This window comes from Moschus berezovskii, chromosome 23 (genome assembly GCF_049115385.1).
Source record: "Moschus berezovskii isolate FMDL1 chromosome 23, NW_MosBer_1.0, whole genome shotgun sequence".
NCBI lineage: Eukaryota > Metazoa > Chordata > Mammalia > Artiodactyla > Moschidae > Moschus > Moschus berezovskii.
Genome location: NC_142482.1, coordinates 30,680,725 through 30,702,051, shown reverse-complemented (window position 1 = coordinate 30,702,051; position 21,327 = coordinate 30,680,725). Strand labels below are relative to the sequence as shown.

Genomic DNA, 21,327 nt, shown 5'->3' with positions numbered 1-21,327 from the left:
GATAGATAGATAGAGATAGACCCTCTCTCCTCATTCCCAGAAAAACAATTATTGTTTTCTTTTATTCCTTTATTTTGGCCATGCCATGTGCTTGCAGGATCTTGGTTCTCTGACCAGGGATTGAACCTGTGACCCCTGTAGTGGAAGCACAGAGTCCGAACCACTGGACTGCCAAGGAATTCTTCCTCACATCTTCTTAAAGCAAAAATAAAATATTCCTTGACATATATTAGACAGGTCTAGATGGGCTTCTATTATGTGAGCAGGATTAGAAATTCAATTATTATTAAAAGAGGCACAAACTTTCCTTCACTTTCATAAGAACTTAGGATGGCAAAGATGCTAAAGATAATACAAACTCTGTACTTCATTACTTATTTATGCCTAAAATTGGATTCTCGATCTCATACATACACTCGAGATACTTTCTTCCCAGTCCTTTCCATCTCAGTTAATGGCAAAGTCATCTTTCCAGTGTCTCAGAACACTTGAGAGCCATTCTTTGGTTCCTCTATGACCTCACATTATGTTCTTCTTTCTGGGTCACTCTTTTCCAGTTAAAATGGCCTTCTGGACATTCCTGCAACTTACCAACCCCGTTCCCACTTCAGGGCCTCCGCGTGCGTTGTTCTCATGGTCTGGAATTATCTTTCTTTAAACATCTACAGGTACCGCCTGCACTTCCTTTAAGTCATTATTCAAACAACAGTCCCTCAGTGAGCCCTACCCTGCTAGTCCAGTATAAACATCACAGTTCTCTTATTCCTTCTGTGCTTCATCTCATTCCATAATCTCTTCTCTGTTGCGTAGTTTTTCCACCTCTAACACTAATGGCCTTTTACTATATTACATATTTTGAGTATTCATTTCGCTTATTGTCCAACTCCTTCTAGAATGTGAGTCTGATGACGGCACAGAGTTTTGTTTTGTCCACTGCTGTATCTGTGACTCCTAGGATAGTGCCAGGCACACTATAGGCCCATCGTAAATAACTGCTGAATAAATAATTAGCACCTATTACTAACTCCCAACAAATAGACCCTATTTTCAAAGGTAGAAATGTAAATGTTGTTTGTTTCCAATACAAGAGGTATTGTATATTAGAGTCTATGGAAATGGAGCAACTAAAGTTTCCATAAGTCTAGAGAGGTCAGGGGCCCGATGAAACCCTGATATTCTCTGATTCTCTTCCTATCTGAATCTTGAAAACATGATCATTTTCTAGCAGCCAAGCACTAATTTTAAAGGATTCTGGAATGTTAAACCTGCAGTGAGAGTTTCCGAAGAGGATGGATCATGATTACAGTTCTACAAGCTGCTTTTAGTATTTCTTCTCTCATCATTTTGCTGCTCTTCCTACTTTGAAATATATGAATATAATTGGAAGGTTTGGGAAGCCAAGTTGATTACACTATGAATAATTATGTGCTGCACCTCCTCCAGTGTATCAATAAATTTGATTAATATATACCTTTCCCTGTTGGTCTTTTAAAATGCACACAGTTTAACATCCAAGTTGGCCTAAAGCAAGAGTCTGACAAAGTTCCTTAATTTTTGGAAGCATAAATATGAAAGCTAAAATTATTCTGCATACCTTTAAGATCCAGCTTTTGGTCATGCCTATTTAAAAGAAGCACAGAATTTTAGGGCTACAAGATTGTATTTTACTTGGCTTGATTGCCTTATTTTACACTTATGAAAACTGAGCCCCCAAGGTACAAAATTACTTTCCCAGGTACCATGGAACTGAATAACTGTTTTGGTCAGAACTTCTAAGATTAAAACAAGGTAACTCTGAGATTGCCACTAAAAACCTGTTCTTAGTATAAGGAAATTAATTGACTATAGCAACAATTACAATATGGAATTCTAAACAATATGCAGTCTTACCCAGTTTATTTCCATGGTGACTACATAAACACTAGAAAAGCAAATTAAGCAAAGGTTTAAAATAATTGATAAAACGATAAAGAAAAAGGCTCCACAAGCATTCTAATAAATAATTAAGAGTCATGGGTCACAAAAGAGTTAATTTGCAGGTCACCTGAAGTGAACTGTTCTATGGCATTCACAGGAGAAGTCACTTTCTCACAGAAATGGTTCCATAGTATGCATGGCCTCTGCTATTATTTGGAGGATTAGGGCTTCTTTCCTGGGTGTTCATTGGAAGGACTGATGCTAAAGCTGAAACTCCAATACTTTGGCCACCTTATGCAACGAGTTGACTCACTGGAAAAGTCTGATGCTAGGAGGGATTGGGGGTGGGAGGAGATGGGGACGACAGAGAATGAGATGGCTGGATGGCATCACCGACTCGATGGACATGAGTTTGAATGAACTCCAGGAGTTGGTGATGGACAGGGAGGCCTGGCGTGCTGTGATTCACAGGGTCGCAGAGTCGGACACGACTGAGCGACTGAACTGAACTGAAACTGAAGGGCTTCTTTTCTTACCTAACTAATCTAGTCATTTTTTAAGATGCCAAGAGGTATTTTTGCTTAGATATATACCCTTTCTGTTTGCATTAGTGAGTCTATATTAAGGTTAATATGCCAGAGGAATGTAAAAATCTACAGTAGCAATGCTCTGTTTTCCTTTAATGGCTTTGTTTAAGGGATGAAGACTTTTTTGTGGTGTGATGAATTCAGTTTGGTCTCCTGGTGTGTTTTCTCCACATGTTTGGAAATCACGTATTTTTCTGAAAGCTGATAGTCATCAACATCTTATTATCGGCACTGGTGTCATTGTTTCAGCTTTGTTATAATGAAGATCCTTTAGTATTATTGATAACTGAGGATCTTTGATATTGAATGGAAAGTATTTTTGACCCTTTGTGGACAGGAATCGGAGAAGGCAATGGCAAGCCACTCCAGTACTCTTGCCTAGAAAATCCCATGGACGGAGGAGCCTGGTAGGCTGCAGTCCGTGGGGTCGCTAAGAGTCGGACACGACTGAGCGACTTCACTTTCACTTTTCACTTTCACACATTGGAGAAGGAAATGGCAACCCACTCCAGTGTTCTTGCCTGGAGAATCCCAGGGACGGGGGAGCCTGATGGGCTGCCGTCTATGGGGTCACACAGAGTCGGACACGACTGAAGTGACTTAGCAGTGGACAGGAATGCTCTCAAACTACAAACAAAATTATAGCTAAGTTGAATTTTTCAAATAGATTTTAACAGATTCCAGGAGGTAGGAACATTAAGATAATTCATGAGACTTCAAAGGTAAGATTTTTGTGAACAGCATGTCACAATTTCTTAAGAGTGAAATACCAGAACTTTGTTCAACTCAGTTTCTTTTCTCCATGACACCTTTCCTATTGTGTGTCATTATATGTAGGTCAGATACCAGTGGCTTGAGAGTAAAGTCTGGGTACTGTTCTGAAAACTAGATTAAATCTGGTCCCCATGTGATGCAGGTAAAACTTCCATGAAAATATCAGTAGGGCAACACTGATGGAACATAAATTTAATTGAAATGATGTCCTTTGGGTTATATTTCTGTAGATCCAATATTACTATTTCTCTTAGTTTTCTACTTTCTTGCTAATGTACTTGAAAGTGTTTTTCAACGATTTTATAAACCAGTCTTCCTTTGTAAGGAATTATGACAATTTTCTGTTACTTTCCCTTAAAGTCTACACTTTGTCCACCAATGAACTGAGCCTTGATTTACACATTATGATGAGCTTTTACATCCTAAACATATTTATTCTTTTGAAACTTTATTTGGCAAGTATTTAAGTGTTTGGGAGGTTGAAGAGACCTAAACACGAAATTAACAGAGGACTCAACTACAATCCACAGAGGCAATAATCAAATAAGTTGCTATTTTAAACAATGTAAGCAAATAGGAAGAAGGAACGGATTATTTCGGAGCACAAATATTCACTGGCAAGAAAATAACCGAAGTAGTAACGCTTAGAAAAACTGGAAGGTTAGTAGTTAAATCTTTGAAAAATAAGGAAAGCAATTCAAGTCACTCTTATGACTGTACTATTTAAAGAAATATATCTGTATCAATTCTGAAAGGACAGGATATACAGCTCAAAAGTGGGAGTCAAGATTTAAAAATAAGGAGAAGCAGGCTAAAATTCTAAGGAAAAATAAATATAGGATCATGCACCAAGAAGCCTTGAAATAGCAAAAGGTTTCAATCAAAACGTAGTCGTTGAATGTTAAAATGAGGAGGGGGAAAGTCGCTGCGGGGTATCAGCTTCCACTGCCTGTCGGGGAAGGATGGAGTGGTGATGCGCGGCAGCCGGCGGGAGACCGGCTTTCACTGTCCCAGAAAGGGTCCCCTGTCCTCGCACCGGCACCGCGAGCCGTCCTCTGGGGAAGCAAGGCTTTCTGATCTTTCCATTTCCCCGCACCATCCTAAAAGCACAGTCCCGTTGGGACCCCGGTTCATCGCAATTCTGAAGGAAACCGTTAGAGAGGCCAATCTCTGCCCTGAAGTCGAAAATAAACTTCCTCTGTCCCTCGAAAACCCCAGCCGTCTCAGCTCATTCTTAAAGGAGGCCAAGCTTGGCCCTGAACACCCTCCAGTTCTCAGTTCATCCCCAGCCCTCGCGCAGCAGCCCCCGTCCTCAGAAGGCCGCCGCGTGGCTCGGGGTCACCCGCCCGCCGGCCTGGCGATCGCAGCACTGCGGTTGTTGGGACAGGGGCCGCAGGCGCGCGCCGCGAAGCCCCGCCCCCGGCGAGGGTGGCGGAAGTGGCTGGCCGCGGAAAGGAGCCCGCGCGCCCCGGGCCGGGCGCGCATGCGCCGAGCGCGGCGGGGGCGATCACGGCCCTGCCTCCGCCACCGCCGCCACCCCCGCGCCACAGTGAGACTCGGGCTCGCGCCATCTTGCCCCCCCCAGCCCAAGCACGTCCCCGCCGAACCACCCTCTCCCTGTCGACACTTTCACCCCCCACCCCGCCCCTGTCCGAGCGTGTCCCGGGCCGCCGCCGCAGAAACCGCGCCGTCTCTAAGCCCACATTCTCCACGCGGGACGCGCAGCCGTGGCTACAAGTGTTGTTAGAGCAGAGGTTGTAGGGGGCCTCGGGGGCGGGATGCGGGAGGCCGGGCAGAGGGCTGGGGTCGCCAGGGCCGCGAGCCCGCGTGTCTGGGCCCCGCCCCGGGCCCTGTCCCCGGGGGGCGGCCGCGGGGCGTCCCGGGCGTCCGCGCCGGAGGCCGCGGCGAGAGCCGAAGCAGCGTCCCCGGAGCCGCCGGCCCCGCGAGGCGCCCGGGCTCCCCCGCGGAGCGCGCGGTTGGCCTTGACTCCTCCCCGCTGGCGGGTGGGCGTGCGGCCAGGGGCGTTGGGCGGGCGAGCGAGAGCGGGGACCGCCGGCTGTGTCAAGAAGCACCTTCCGCCTGTCATCCAGGCCGTGTTTAGGGGCAAAGGATTCTTAAAGAAGGAAATGGTGGCTTTATGGGCGAGGTGGAAGAAGAGTTAGGTAGTGTTAGAAGAAATAGAGCATCCAGGAAAAGGAAAAGATTGACTCCCTCCTCTCTGGGGTGAGCCTACATCTGTGATCCCTGGGGAAGTTATTTAGCGTATTTTTGGCTTCGGTGTTTTGGTCTGTCAAATGGGGGTAGTAGTAGCCTAGCTCAGAAATGTGAGGATTAGATGAGATAATACAGGTTAAATGCTTATTGCAAGCTCTGAGCACCTGTTAATTACCTGTCATTTTTATCTATTTTAAGGAATTCAGAATGACTGTGACCTGGCTTTCTAAGTGAAAAAATTAAACTGGCCTCGATTTATAGGGGGCAGTGGAATGTAATATGTGACACTCAGAGGCATTCCTGGAAATGTGTTATTAATGTACACGGGGATAAATGAGCTTAACTCCTTGAGGTTATAAGACTTTAAGCTACCAATATTTCCTTGCAAAGAATTGATGATGGATTATCTGGGAGGGGAGGATCTAGAGTCTTAACGTATGTGAGGGATAGAACTTTGGAAATAGAATTCGTCTATGAAGATTCACTTGAAGACCAAATTGAGTACGGAACTCGTGGAATTTCTGGTGGATGTTTGAGAGAGGATGGATTTGACTGTTATGAATAAATTTCCTGGTAGTTACTATTTTGCAAAAATAAAGTGCCCTTTAGTGTGCTATTGCGCGTTTCTTGTCTCTGGAAACGTTCAAGAAAAGGTCTAGAGCAGCCCTGTCCAGTGGAACTTCTGTCGTTATGGAAATATTCTGTAATCTCTGCTGTCCAAATATGGTACCCACTAGACACAAGTGGCTCTTAAGCACTTTAAGTATGGCTAGTGCACTTATGAATTTAATTTTTAATTTTATTTAAATTAATTGATGTCAGGAAGATCCCCTGGAGAAGGAAATGGCAACCCACTCCAGTATTCTTCTCTGGAAAATCCCATGGACAGAGGAGACTGGAAGGCTGCAGTCCATGGGCTTGCAAAAGAATCCAACAGGACCTAGCAACTAAGCAAACAAAATTAATTGAAATATAAATAGCGGCTTGCGGCTAGTGGCTGCCTTGTTGGACAGCATAGGTCTAGAATCTAGGCCTTGAGACCTTTTCCAATTCTTGATTTGGTTGAATTTTAAGTCAGAGAAGCCAGTTCTTAGAATATTTGTTGCCTTAGGGAATCATAATTATATTCAAATAATACCTTTCATTCAAATAATGTAGTTCAAAGCTTGGGTCTGTTAATACTTATTTACAGCTTGCAAATTAAAGCAAAACATTCTTTGACTCCTAGGTTGTACAGCTAATGCCAGATTCATCTGGAGAGTCATAGTACTATGAAGTGGAGTTTGCTTTAACCATTATTGTACTGTATTGTGACTGGGTGTCCACTATCTTTTATCACTTTAGTTAGTTTTCAGTGAAAACCTTTCAGCTCTTTTATTCCTAAAGTTTTTTCAGTTTGAAAGATGGTGTTTTTCGTTAACTTTTTATATAAGAAATACTTTGATATAATAGTAAACTTCGAGCATTGGGCCATTGCAATTGTTTCGTGGTTATTGATATTCAAAACTCTTGAAGAGATAAGCTTGAAATTTGGCAGTATTTTGCAAGGATGCTTTCTTTGAAATAGTTTTTTTTTTTTTTTTCCAAGCAAATGTTTATGAAGTTAAGTTTTGAAGAAAACCTTAAAAAAACCCACTTTATTTATAGATAACACACCCTTAACTCTGGCCTGGTGTCTGTAGAGTGGTACCCTTCGTCTCAAGGCTGATGATAATCCTTGGATCTGGAACAAAAACTTGAAGCTCATAAATAAAGCGTATACAGAGAATACCCCATAACATACAAATCAAATGGATTGCTCTTATGTAGGGTGACTGTATACCCTGCTTTTTTGGGACAGCCATGGTTTAGAGCCTGTTTGTCTCAGCATGATTATTAATAGGGATCCTTTCATTTAAAAAAAAGTTCCAGTTGGGTCCACATAATAATATGGTCAGCCTCCTTTTAAGCTTGTTGAAGTTTGGAGTATATAATTTTAGGAGGAGTAAGTGTACTGTGGTCTCAGAAATGTACTCACTTTAAAGTAGTGACAGATATTGCTTATATGCATAAATAACACATGAGCTATCTGGAATAAGGCTAGCAAGTGACCTGTCTGCTTAAGCCACTGGTCATTAAAAATTTCTACTTTTCTCAATATAACTGGCAAGCAGTCTTGGGTGCTTTGATTGTTGGTTTTCTCTAAGAAAATATTTTGTTGTAGAATCTGCAAAGAAAGTTGGACCATGCCAGTCAAATCAGAACATTGAGTATTCTTGTTGAAAATAATACCTGTTTTACTTTATGGTGAAATTGAGCCATGAAATTAGTTAGAAATCTGCTTACCACGTTAAAGACTGGTTTCACTTAAATAGTAAAGAATAATAATTCACTCTAATGCATTATTGTGTTAATTGAATTTATACTGTAGTGGATTAAAATACTTTATTGTGAGTCAAACACATTTGGTTTGATTCCTCACTGCTGAGGGTTAAATGCAGTAACCGTGTGATGTGTTGGGTGCAGTGCTGGGTGCAGCAAAGTACATAAGTAAGTATTAGCTGCTCTAGCCTTAAGTTTATCGAGTAATGGATCTGGAGATGCATTGTGGATAAGAGCATTTTGGATTAGTTTTAACTAATTCCAAAATCCAGGTGTACACCTTTTCTGCCCTATGATTTCAGTTGAGGTATTTAACTTTTCTTAGTCTCAATTTCCTTATCAGTAAGATAGAATTAGTACCTAACCTTAACCTACCTCCTCACAGGATTACTGGAGGCTTCAGATGAGAACTGCATAAATTGTTGTCTTGTTTTTCAGACATTAATTTAACTGGTTTAGTCTCAACTGGTCTACCTCCTACCTCCAGTAAAGACTGACCTTAAATCTGCAAAAACTGTTTGCATTTATTTTAATTTGTGAATCAGCACATACATAAGATCATTCTCTTTTACAAGTAATACTGTGCATCCCAGCAATGGTGCTTATTTGATCTGTTTCCAGTATATTCCCTGCACAGAACAACTCCATACTAACTGCTAAGGGAAAAACCAACGTTTTCATGGGCACTTGATGTGTTCCAAACTAATGCTCTATCTTATTTATCCAAAGATGTCATTCCCACTTAATAGGTGGTACTGTTGAGTCTTTACTTTCTGGAATGGATATGTAAGATTATTTGTTTACACTGCTGCCTCTGATAATACCTGACTACTAGTGGATATTGAAGTTTAAGTTTACGAATATGAAAATAACATTCTGTTTGGTATATAGTATGTATTAGTTGCTGAAAAATTGTTGAGTTCCTTGAGTTTTCACAGGGCAGTAAATATGTGAACTTTTACAATTGTAAAATATACAAATAGACATTACTTAAAAATCTTAAAGTATACTTTTGCTATTTCAAATGCTATAGAGGTTTTTTGACTGAATCCTTTATATTTCACTTTTTTTTCATATTAATTTGTTTCTGAATCTTTCAAAGACTATTCCTAAGCATAGTATTCTTTCTCGGAGGATATACATGTTTAATAGTAGTACTTTGGGATATGTTTTCAAGAAACTGTACTTTTGCTTGAGTTCATCATCATCATCTTCATTATGATGATCTGAGTATTTCTAGGTACCAGGCACTGTCCTCAGTGCTTTGTGTATATTACTTGATGTCACCTATGAGAGGAGTATTTTTTATCTGCTTTTTAAAGATGAGGGAACTGAGGCAGGGAGGTGATGTGACTTGCCCAAGGTCACCTGGTAAGTATTAGAGCCTGTATTTGAACTCCAGAGCCCAGCTCTTTACCTGCTAAACCGTGAGTCGGCATAGATACTTCACAACAAAGTTCACTATGACAAACACATTGTGGAGGACTTGTGAGTTAATTATAAGCAACTTTTATTTGTGTGTTCCTTGTGGGATAGTAGAAAGAACTCTGGACCAGAAGTCAAGGGACCTCAGTTTTAATCCCAGCTGTATCGCTAAATAGTGATGTGTCCTTGGGCAGTTCAAGAAACCCCTCTGGACTTCAGTATCCTCACCTGAAAAATGAGGGATTTGGATGAAATTAGTGATTTTCAAACTGTAGTTCTGAACCTCAGATGTCTTTGGTCCCCCCTCCCGACAGTCCATGGGGTTGCCAAGAGTCGGACTCGACTGAGCGACTAACACTTTTCACGTTTTTTTTTTTTTCACCCGCCACCGTGCATAGTTATACTTTGCCCATTGTAGTTATAGGTGTTTTATCTGTTTGCCTAAGATTTACTTTTAAGCAAAGAATTCCTGAACTTAATTTTTACAGTTGTCAGTCTCTAAGAAAACTTAATGACAAGTCCCTGGTACTACTTCTCAGCAATTCATATTTTAGTTAAAACCAAGGCACTAAGGTAGAAGATGGGTGAATTTTTGTATGTATGTAGGTGGGCTGGATATTTTGGGTTATTTAAGATCAGAGCATTTTTGTGTGTGTTAGATTTGTGACCTTCACCCAGTGTTTTACTCTTACCTTTGCTAGTTGGGGGAAAATACATGCCTAATAGGGTGGTTTTGAACAAATGTGAGCTAATACAGGTGAAAAAGATCCTTTATAAATTCCAAGATGCTTATGCAAACTCATCTCTTTTTTACATGCCTCCAGATAATGTCCCCCTCCTTTCTCTGTTTAGTCACGTTAAGTGTGTTTTTAACCACATGAGATATTTTATTGAATTGTTTGTACTTAATATGGACTTCTCATAAGATTTAATATTTTGAAAATGTGAATCTGGACTGGAAGAGAACCTTGATTTTTAAGAGATCTCCTTTTTTGACATCCTTGTCAAATATACTTACTTCTTATTATTAGAAGTATAATTGATTCCAAATTTTTGCACATATCTGGAAAGTTAACCATTGTCACTCAATTGTATATTATTTTATGTAGAAACAAGTGTTTTTGATATTGGAAAAGTGAGCTTGCCATTTTGTCAGGGTTTGGATGTCATGTATTTTAGGATGATCTGACAGGCAGATTGGCTGTGTGTAAGAAACATTTTTGCAAAGAATAAAAAAATTTTTTTAAACTCTTTTAAGAGTTAATACTTAAGAAACTCAATATTTCTTAAAGAGAGTACTGGATATGAAAACACATGGGGAAAAGAAAGAAAGCACATGGAGTAGAAACCTACATTAATATGAAGCTAAAGAAAAAATATAATAATAGAACTTCACATGTCTCTGACCAGTGTTTCACAGCTTCTTTGTCAGTAGGTTAAAAAAAAATTGCTCATGTAGCCAACTGAGATATGTAAGCGTAGTTTATAATCTATCTAGAGGGAATTTTCATACAAGTGTTTTGATATTTTCAATTCAAGTGTACTTTTTGAGTGCTCATATGTTGTAGCCACTGTCTTCTTTACAACACTCCTCTTGAGACAAATTATTCTTGACATATCGAGAAACTAAATGAGAGATTAGTTGACTGTTATTACCAAGTTCCAGTATGTATTAACTTGAATTGGGGTGTATATAAATATATTGGAATTCCTATTGTGTTATCCCCAACTAGACATAGAAGTTTTAAAATTTTGCACATTTTGTTTTTTTATTTTTTATATTCTCAGTGATTGATCATTTGGTATTATTTTTCACAGCAGGAGGAAATTTATATCATGATATAACTTGAGTTTTTTTTTTTTTAAGCAATAAAGCTGAAATGTAGTGTGTAATAGTGTTGGCTTAACCGTAATCTCTTCCTGCCTTTGGAGTTCTATGAAAATGAAAATGTTCTGATTATAACAGAATATTATTACATTATTTGGGATTATTACTTTATAGTATGTGGGATGCTCAGATTATGAATGATTGAAATTGAGACTCTTAGATGCTCAGAATCAGTACAGAGATCTGCTGAATTAATTTTTCTCAAGAGTGAAACAAAAAATTCTGCTATCTTTTAATAAATGGGTAGACTGATAGATTTCACAATCCAGATTTTGACATTGTTTTGAGGGTGTTTTAACTAGTAATAAAGTTTTCAATTCTGAGGTATTTTAAGCTAAAGATGTTTCATGGTATTTCTTTGGTCATTTAGTCACTAAAAATATGAGCTATAAATAGAAACCAAGTAACAGGTTCATTGCATTTTTGCTTAATTCACATTTGTGATGTATAACTTTACTACATTAAAACAAATTTTTTGTTATATTTTCTAAGAAAAGATATATCCTTAAATTCCATTATTTTTATTAAAAGATACCAGTTTTTCTACTTTAGAACAGAATTTTACGGATGTGATGTAATGTTGTCTATTGGTTTAATGATCAGGTTTAAATATAAGTATTAATCAGTGATGAACTTATTCCTTAGGTTCACATTTAAACTGTGGCATGTTGAAATAATCTATGTCTCCATCTGCACATCTGAATTCATTTTGTAAAATATGGCAAACAGCTGCATTTCAGTTGAAAGCTAAAACAACTGTAGAACATTAACCCATTGAGAAGATTACAGTAGGTTTTCAGTTCCATGTTAACTATATTTATTAGAGAAAATTGACTTGAGTGCTTCTGCTTTTAACCGACATTTATTTTTTTAATGTCTGGGAGATAGGAAATAAAGCATTGGAATGATAGGACTTTGATGTGTAAAAAAGTTAATGTCTAAAGAAGTTAATTATCCCCATCATCAAACAAAATGTGGGCACAGGAAATAATTTTAAAGATTCTAATACACTATCAGCTCATCATGTCAAGAAAAATGTTATCCACCTGTTTGATTTAAGAATTAAATAACTTGACTGTGAAAGGATGATCGTGGTTATAATAAACTAGAATTGGGACCTTTTCCCTCTTACTAATGAATACTCTTGATATGAAACATTTGCAGTAGGGGCGCAATCTAAGAAAGCTGGAGTTTTGCTATGAAGTTACTTTCTGAAATGTCTCCTCTTCAGAGGGTGTTAAAGCAAGGTGACTGGATTTGCAAAATGAAAATTACTCTGGCAGTATCTCAGCAGAGTCCCACAGAATGGCATGCCTTCAGATATGACATGAGTCAGCCTAAATCATAACTGCTTTTGGAGACTGGGCTTAACACATAATCTTTAACATCTTCTCCAGGATGTCATATCTCTTGTCAGTTTCTCTTGGGACAAGTGAAACATTTTCTAAGTTCAATGGGATAGCCAAGTTCCTTTTTTAATCAATGTGTCCTGATTCTGTAGGACTGTTCCTGGAAGTACTTGCTTTTCTGTCTTATTTTTCCCCAGTCTTGGACTGATGATAAAATAATTTTTTTTTAAACCGAGTTCCAAATGGTGTTTCCTCTTTCCCTCTGATATTTGTAGAAAAAGTACTCCCCGCCACCCCACCCAAAGTCTCCGTGAACAAACAGGACAAATTAGGCTTAAAAAGATCGATGGTCTTTCACAGCATGAGCTTTATTTTAGAATTTTGGTTTTCAGGCTCAGTTTGAGTGAAACCTTTTTCTTTCTGCTTCTCTGCTCTTACATTCTCTGTCGAATGATCTTTGCCTGGCCCTTAGGCCCCTCAGATTAGAGAGGGGGTTGTGTTGGCAGAGTTGGTCCTGCCGCAGAATGATATTGGGATGCTCTAGATCTAGCTATCCAGCTAGAATGCTGCTTGCCTTAGGTCTCTGTCCTTTTGCCTTATCAGAAGCTTCATATGTGGCCCATCTCAGACAGTAGTTTGTAGTAGTTAATTTTTTTGAGCTTTCACTCGTGAAAGTGAAGGTTGCTCAGTCGCATCCGACTCTTTGTGACCCCATGGACTGTATAGTCCATGGAATTCTCCAGACCAGAATACTGGAGTGGGTAGCCGTTCCCTTGTCTGCGGCATCTCCCCAACCCAGGGGTTGAACCCAGGTCTCCTGCATTGCAGGCAGATTCTTAACCTTCTGAACCACCAGGGAAGCCCACTCTTTCACTCATGGGGCTCCGCCTTTCCATCTCAGCCATCAGTGAATGACTGGTTCAGGTTTCCTTTATCAATTTTAGTCTCCGTTGCCCACCAAAGTGGTCAATAGAGGATGTGTTAAGAAATACATTTGACAGCAGTGTGGAGAGTGAACTGAGATGCAAGAAAGAAGCTATAAATAGAACTCAACAAGAAAGGGAGGAGGTAGAAACAAAGTAGGATTTATTTGACTTCTTAGCAAATTTTAGGGTGCAGGGGAAGGAATCAAGGATGATGACTTGAGATTTTGAGCCAGGCTGACTAGTAGCAGCACTGATGTCAGTGTGAAAACAGAACTTATTTTATAAGGAAACTGATTAATATTTGTTGAATTATATTGAAGTCTTCTCGTGAAAAGATTCAAGTTTCTTAAACTTTGTGATGGTGAAGTAAGGATAATCTAAATTTGTCATATACAAGTTCTTAGCACATCAAGAAAGGGAGAATTTTTGAGTTCTTTCTGTTTATAATAGTTAACATTGTATACTGACTGCTCAGAACTGTTCTAGATGCTTTGTTCATGTTAATTCATTTAATCCTTACAACAACCCTGATAATTCTACAATTATCATTACCATTTTACAGATGAGATAACTGAGGTATAAAGAAATTAAGGAACTTTCCCCAAATGCTAGTAAATTAGTGGAGCTAGGCTTCTAACCTTGGTGGTCTGACTCTTGACTCCTCATTATTTTTATTATACTTACATTTCTCAGTACTGCTTAATTTTATTATATATTTTAGATTTGTTAATTCTTCTTTAACTCTGCAAACTATTTTTTAGAGAAAGTCATAGTATTGAAAAATTTATGTAAACATAAAATAGTAACTAACATTTGTTGAGCACTTACTGTGTCCCCTTGAGATAAAAGCCAAGGCTTTTATCTACTTTTATTACTTAAATGTTATTTTCACTAATTTTTATTTGTGGGACTGCCACATATAGTAAATAAAATGGTGTATATTAGGATTGGAATCTAGTTTTCCCATTATGCATCAGCTTAATTTTATTGGGAAAAGAAATCACATTTTAAATTGGTGAGTATTATTTAACCATAAGACTATAACGTATCACAATGCTAACTTCTGATCTACCGATTGGCTTTATTTCTATTATTTGTATTTTTGGCTGTAGTTCAAATGGGAATTAGGTCATGTTTTGGTTTTATAATTTTGTATCTTACAGCTATGCAACTTTTTCTTTAAATGAAATGTTACTTGAAACACCAGTATATAAAATAGGAAAATCATAGTTCTTGTGTTCAGGATGGCCAGTGGGAGCTCACTGAAACTGGGAACTTACTGAAATATTGCCAGGGAATCTTAGGGCTCCCTGGAACACATTTTGAAAACCACTGAGCTCTATTAAAATACTTTAATAGAGTCTATTTCTCCCAATACTTACTGTAAAATATGTAATGAAAAGTTTATCGCACAAGCAATTTTTGGATATCATATTTGACTAACAGTTTTCTACCTTGCCTTTATTTGATTTAATAAAGAACAAATATGGATAAATCAGATTTTTACATAAGACAAATCACAATTTTAAAAATTTCTGTCGTTTTCGAAGTAATTTATAATTGCTTCCATTTTCTATGCATTTACTTATAGCTAAATACATTTTGTAAGCTGGGTTCTCTTTTTCATTTAGATGAATAATACTGCAGCCAGCCCAATGTCTGCTGCCACTTCAAGCAGTGGAAGAAGTACAGGGAAGTCTATAAGCTTCACAGCGGAATTGCAGAGTATGATGTGAGTATGGCTGTGTGTCTCACTTACTACTCTTTTAAGTTTGTTCATGTTGACAGAAGACAGCGGAAATAACAAGATTTATAAAACTTAACTTGAAAATTTGTACTTTCGTAAAAAATGAAGTAGTCTGATAACATTTTAAATAGCCGTGTACAGAAGGGGCAAAGTGGTTAAAAATGCAATAGGGATACTGTATTCCGAAAGTATTGGTTCATCTTAATAAGAGAATGAATACTCATGTAGACATTTGTGCCCTAATTATTATCCACCCAGATCTGTATTATGGATTGTTTATTGTATTTTAGATTTAGAAAATTTTGACATTGATTATGTTCTTGGATAGTTGGGAGTATTTTCACAGAGTTCTCAAGTTTTTCTCAAATGTCAGTCATAATAATTCCATGAACCTCATTTGGTTTTCAGTTTTGATAATATTTCTTCATTTCAGAACTGGAGAAAAAACTTAGGACATTTAAAAAACACATTTATTTAGTTTTTAAGAAATTGCGTATTCATTAAGATTTCTTTCCTAAGGCTCTTTTCAGCTTGATTTCTGGCTTCTTTCATTGAGACTGCATAACTTGATCTGATGAGAGGTAGCAGATTTATTAGAAATGTCTGCTGGCACATACTAGTTTTTCTTTATTATTGGTTCAGGAGACAATTTTCTGCGTATGGGGGACAGCACGTTAGAGCTCTTCTTTTCCTGTGGCTACATTATTCATGACATACCCAGCAATTTTAAAAGAATGTTTCTGTTGAAGTTTTAAGTGGGTGTATATTGATAGTCTTCATAGTGGATCAACTCCCCTGTGTGATGATTATCGTTCAGAGGAAAAATGAGTTTGAGCCTGTATCTAATAGTTGCTTGGTAAACATACTTTAAACAGCATTGGAAACATTCAAGTCATAGGTTCTTAAACTTTGGTCTTGGGATCCCTTTAAACTCTCAGTTATTGAAGACCTTAAGCAGTGTTTGTTTATGTGAATTGTTTCTATTATTACTCATTGCTTAGAGTTTAAAACTAATAAAAATGATTCATGTGAAAAATAATAAGCCTATGATATGTTAACGTAAGTAATATATACCCTATCAAATAAGTATATTCTAAAACCAAAAATTGGTAACACATTTTGTTAGGTAAGATAAGACTAAATTAAATGTGTTAATTTAGGAGTTGTATGAGGTTAGGCTGTCTTTTAAATTATGGAAACTTTTAAGGGTTTATGCTTGTATACACTTGTGTATTTAAAGATTTTAGCTATTGTATAGTAGCTTTATGCTAAAATTTTATGTTGTACTGTCAATTATGTTTAAAAACTACTAAACATGTTTTAGAATGTTTATCATGTAAAGGAAGGAAATTCATTTTCCTGTTGAGCCAGTTCATGAATTTACTTTGTAATTTTAAAAACTTTTGAAAATTTCAAACTCATAAAATCATTGGAATAGTATAGTGAACTCCATACATCCATCCTCAGACTAACAGTAATTGTGTTTTGCCAGTCTTCTTTAACTTTTTTCCCTACTCCTCACTTTTTAAAAATGAAGTTATTTTAAAGCAACTCTAAGCTGTCATTTCAAATTTGGTATTATTTATTAAAACAGTATATTTATCACTAGGTGAGAAAAACATGCTTTATAGCTGAGGTCAACAAACTATAGCCATAGACTGGCTGCTTGTTTTCAAAAATGAGATTTTATTGGACCACAGTCACAGGCATTGTTTATCTATTATCTATTGCTTCTTTCATGCTTCATGGCAGAGTTGAGTATTGGTGACAGAGACCATATGGCCTGTAAAGCTGAAAATATTTACTATGTGATCCTTTACAGAAAGTTTGACAACCCCTGATCTATAAAAACAGCTTTCTATAAGAAGAAAGCTGTATTTCCTTTTGTCATTTATACTTAAAAGAGGTTCTACTTAGTGCATTGGATAGACTGTAGGCCACTTAAGAAAACTGAGAAAAAAAGAAAATAAAAGCTAAATTCAGCACTTTTATTAAATACTTTTGCAAACATCTTCCCAACTAATGTGCTTAAGCTGGATTCAGAATGCAAAAGTTATTGTTGGCCACAGCTTTGGAAGAAATGTACATTTTCCTTCTATTTCAGACCTCATAGAGAGGCTACTCCTAATAGTTACATTCATCATTTATAGTCTGAAGTTATTTTTTTCTTCTTATGAATTGCTTCATAGAACAGGAAAATGGGGCCAAGATTAGGGGAATCCTTTTTTAATTTACCAATATTTTCTGATGGCATAATGTTTTCAGGCTTTTGATTATATAAAATTAGAATCAACATGCATTTGATCCTTGCTTATGTGATTTTAAATGAGAAAAGGCAGCCTAAGTTTCTGTGTTTATTTCATGTTGTAGGAATTTGATTCTGTGAATCTACTTTTTTTCCTCTGCATTTTCACAGTTCTTCTAAGCCAGTGTGTATTGTGTTGCTTCTTTTAATCCTCTCCGGCTACTGTCTTCCCCAGCCATTCACCACTGATGAGCTGTTTTTTTCTTTACTCCATGGCCTCTAAATAAGTAACAATATTGTAGTGTCATTTCCAGGGAGTGGCTTCACTGAGAGGTGTCCAGTTGTCAGGAACAAATGGAATTGTCAGGATCTGCTATTAAATACAGAGCTGGCAGCTGGTCTGTCTTCCTATGAGATGCTTGATATGACTGACTGTATTTAGGTTTGGGTGAGAAATACTATGAGTGCAGCGTTCTCTAGGACATGCTTCTACAGATTTTAAACTAAAGGATTGGTGGTCAGACAGTTCTGGGGGGGTTGGGAATGACAGCAGCTTTACCTTACTTATGCTTGTAACTTAACATTTTTGCTCTATGTTCCTTATCACAGCTTTTTGATTAATATGTGCTACAAAGGGTCCAGAGGCTTTTCGTTTAAAGTTATTGAACTCAAGTAGCCTGTAAATTAGAAAGTAAAATCTTTTCAACCTACATTGCAGGTATTTTGAATGATTTATTAAATAAATTAATTTAAACACACTTCAAGGAATCTTCATTGAACTTTCTCTTCCGTATTTTACTCTCTTATAAATTTCTTTGCCTGGTTATATTGTACTCTTGCAGGTTTATAGGCCTGGTGATAATGTCAGGTTTCACTGCTTGGTAGCATTTAGTAATTCTCATGTTACCAAATTAAAAAAAAAAGGATTTTGTTTGCATGCCACTTATATTTTCGAAGAACTCTTCCAAGTGAAATTTCATTCTTATCTAAAATCCACAGGGTGAAAAAAGTGTTTTCTAAATCAGAGTTTTCTTTATAGACAATGAAATTCACTCTTTTAGTTGTACTATTCTGCAAGGTTTGCATTTTTTTTTAAAAAAGCAACATTATTGAACCCTTGTATGGCAAAACCTGAATGCCTTTGAAATAGTCTAGCAGTAGAGAAGGTGAACGAATGTCACACGATAGGATGTGAAAAATCCCATGGTAATACAGAGTGGGGAGTGATGATCTGAGTGTAGTCTTCCTGACTTTAGGTCTGTACTCTTGACTGCTTTCTGGAACATCCATTAAGTATTCTGTTAGCAGCTCAAATTTAGTGTGTCCAAAAACGAAAGAGTAATTTTCTCAGTAAGATTTGCTTCTTCTCTTGGGAATTTTGGGGTAAATAGCAATAACTGTATATACATTGCTACACTAGAGTAAGGGCACAGTTGTATATGTGAAATGGTATCATTTGGCTATTATATAACATTAAGAAATGAGTTGTGAAAGACTGTGTTCCTAGTTCTATCCATACCTTAATCTACCAAGGGATCTAACATATAAATATATGAATTGATAATTGATATGTATTAAACGGCCACAGGGTTCCTTCAAACACTTGAGTTTCCCTGGTGTACTTAAGTTTTTCAGGAGGCTAGAGCAAAGAAATTCTTAACCGTGATAAGTGGTAACGTTAATATTATTAATATTACAGTTTCAGAGATGCTTTAATAAGGCCAATGATAATAGCAAATGCTGTTGTGTGTACCAGGTATTCTCCTGAACACTTCCACATACCATTTCATTTACTCCTCACACAACCCTTTGAGGATAGTGTTGTTCCCTTTTATAGATGAGGAAGCTTGAGACACAGGTGTTTGTAACACCAAAAATTGCCATTGCAGCCAGTGGTAAAACCTTGGTTTGAAACAGGAAGTCTAACTCCAGAGTCCATGCTCTTAACAAATTACACTAAACTACATTTCAACTAATAAATCTTATTTTGACTTATAAAATTTAGTTTACAAATGAACTTTTACCAACTTATGTGTGACTAGTGTGGTATAAGGAAGTAATAATGGGAAAGGTGAGTAATTGGTTAATTACTGTTATTTGTGATAAGGTCTAATTTTTATAATATTGGATTAATTTGTATTTTCATATTATCATAGCATTTGTTTGAATTTCTTATGTCTAACCCCCAGATCTTTTTAAGCAAGGCTGTATCAGAACCAATAAAAAGTATAATTTTTCATAGAAACTTAAGTACTCCTTACTGGATGCTTATATGTGTGATATTCCATAATTTTGAATATAAACATGGCCACACTGTTGAATAGTTAAATATCTGTCCTACTTTTGTATTTTGTCACTATTAAATGATTTATTTTAATTCTTAATATTTAAATTTCATTAAAATACGCATATAAATGTATCTTTGTACTTTCTGTGAAATTCATCAGTTTGGAATTCTTTAAGATATACACTGGTTTATAAATATAGGAATAATGAACATTTTCAAATTGTAATATAAAATTGGTCATAATCTTTCCTGAAAGTGAGAAAATGTGCCAAAGTTGATTGAGAACATAAAAGCACTGTGAAGCTTTTTTTCCTTTTAGAAATGAAATAAGGTAATGTTTAAATTGCTCAATCCAATTGAATTAAGTACTTGCACTGAAAAAGCATATCATTTTATAACTGTGACAAAATATAGCTTTGAATTTGTATTTAAATATCTCTATCAATTATTTCATGAAAAGAAGATAGCTCGGCCTTTTATTTTAAGATACATAATTACTAGAGGGAAAAAGTTCTGTTCAGTCTTAGAAATGAATTCTTGAAATTCAGGGAGATAAGAGTCATTTAATAATTCTGTGATGAAAATCCTTGGGCCTGTGGGGAAGAATTCATGGATTTGTCATTCTGAAATTGCAGTACTGTGTAAGTGCAAGTTACTAATGCTGGTCAGTGGGAATACCTGTTCTGAACTACTTTGATGGCCGCACCAGGAACTAACTGATTGATGGTTATTTATTCATGTTAATATTGACTTCATGTTAATATTCATACGTTCTGTGTGCTCTTTAGTGCTTCCCTCAAGAGTTATGTAGTATATGGTTTTTGTGTAGTAGTGGCTTTCTAAAATCTGAAAACTTCTGAATTCTGAAATACTTCTTTCAGATAAGGCATTGTAGACTTGTATCTACCTTGTACGGTTTATGTGAAAATTATGTGAGGTACTGAGTCAGAGCACATGAAAAACACTGGCCCATGTTTATTGTTCTTGGCACATGATAAACCATGTCCTGTTAGTACTTATTATCATTGTACTTAAAAGAATGATTATAGTCATCAACCTGTTGATTTAGGAAGCTTATAAAAATTTTTCAGGTGTAGGGAGAAACGTTTGCAGTTTTATGGAGAAAATTTTTATAATTATAGAGAAAAAATTAATTTGTCTATATTATAGCATGCTGTCCAGTAGAACTTTCTGTAGTGATGGAAATTTGTTTCTGTACTCTCCAGTATGATAGCCACTAACCACAGGTACCTTTTGAGTACATTAACTGAGCTAGGCGACTGAGCAACTGAATTTTGCTCTTTGTTTTAATTAGTTTAAATTTAAATAATTACATGTAGTAAATGGCTCCTATTTTGGACAATACAGAAGAAATATGGAAAATAAATACACAAAATACTTCTTTTCTGGTATGCTTATATTTTTGTTGAAATTGGAAAAATACATTTTACATGTTACATGATTTTGTTTTGTATTTACTCTTAACGCTGTTATCCATTAACTTTTTACTCCTCCCTTTTTTGGGTTGTCATTGTCTCACAGTTTTTCAGTGATTTGGGGATGTTAATTTTTGGTTACTTTGTCAGGTCAGATTTGATGGGGAGGTT

At 36.9% G+C, this 21,327-nt stretch overlaps 1 protein-coding gene and 1 long non-coding RNA gene across 7 annotated transcripts in view; one reads left to right on the top strand and one right to left on the bottom strand.

Annotated features, from left to right (window-relative positions):
* Positions 1 to 4,821: 4,821 nt before the first annotated feature.
* The window catches only part of SUPT3H (SPT3 homolog, SAGA and STAGA complex component), a 418,542-nt gene continuing 402,036 nt past the window's right edge, over positions 4,822 to 21,327 (top strand). For 2 of the 6 annotated variants that reach the window (XM_055406161.2, XM_088831211.1), the window contains exons 1-2: positions 4,822 to 5,032; positions 15,073 to 15,173. In XM_055406161.2, the coding sequence (XP_055262136.1) occupies positions 15,073 to 15,173 (101 nt within the window). In that variant the 5' untranslated portion in view covers positions 4,822 to 5,032. The remainder of the gene's footprint in view (positions 5,033 to 15,072; positions 15,174 to 21,327) is intronic. The other 4 variants (XM_055406163.2, XM_055406162.2, XM_055406159.2 and 1 more) reach the window with 3 other exon arrangements.
* Positions 9,369 to 21,327, bottom strand: part of LOC129543188 (uncharacterized) — a 40,932-nt gene continuing 28,973 nt past the window's right edge. The window contains exon 3 of the long non-coding RNA XR_008683259.2: positions 9,369 to 9,506. This is a non-coding gene — a long non-coding RNA (uncharacterized LOC129543188). The remainder of the gene's footprint in view (positions 9,507 to 21,327) is intronic.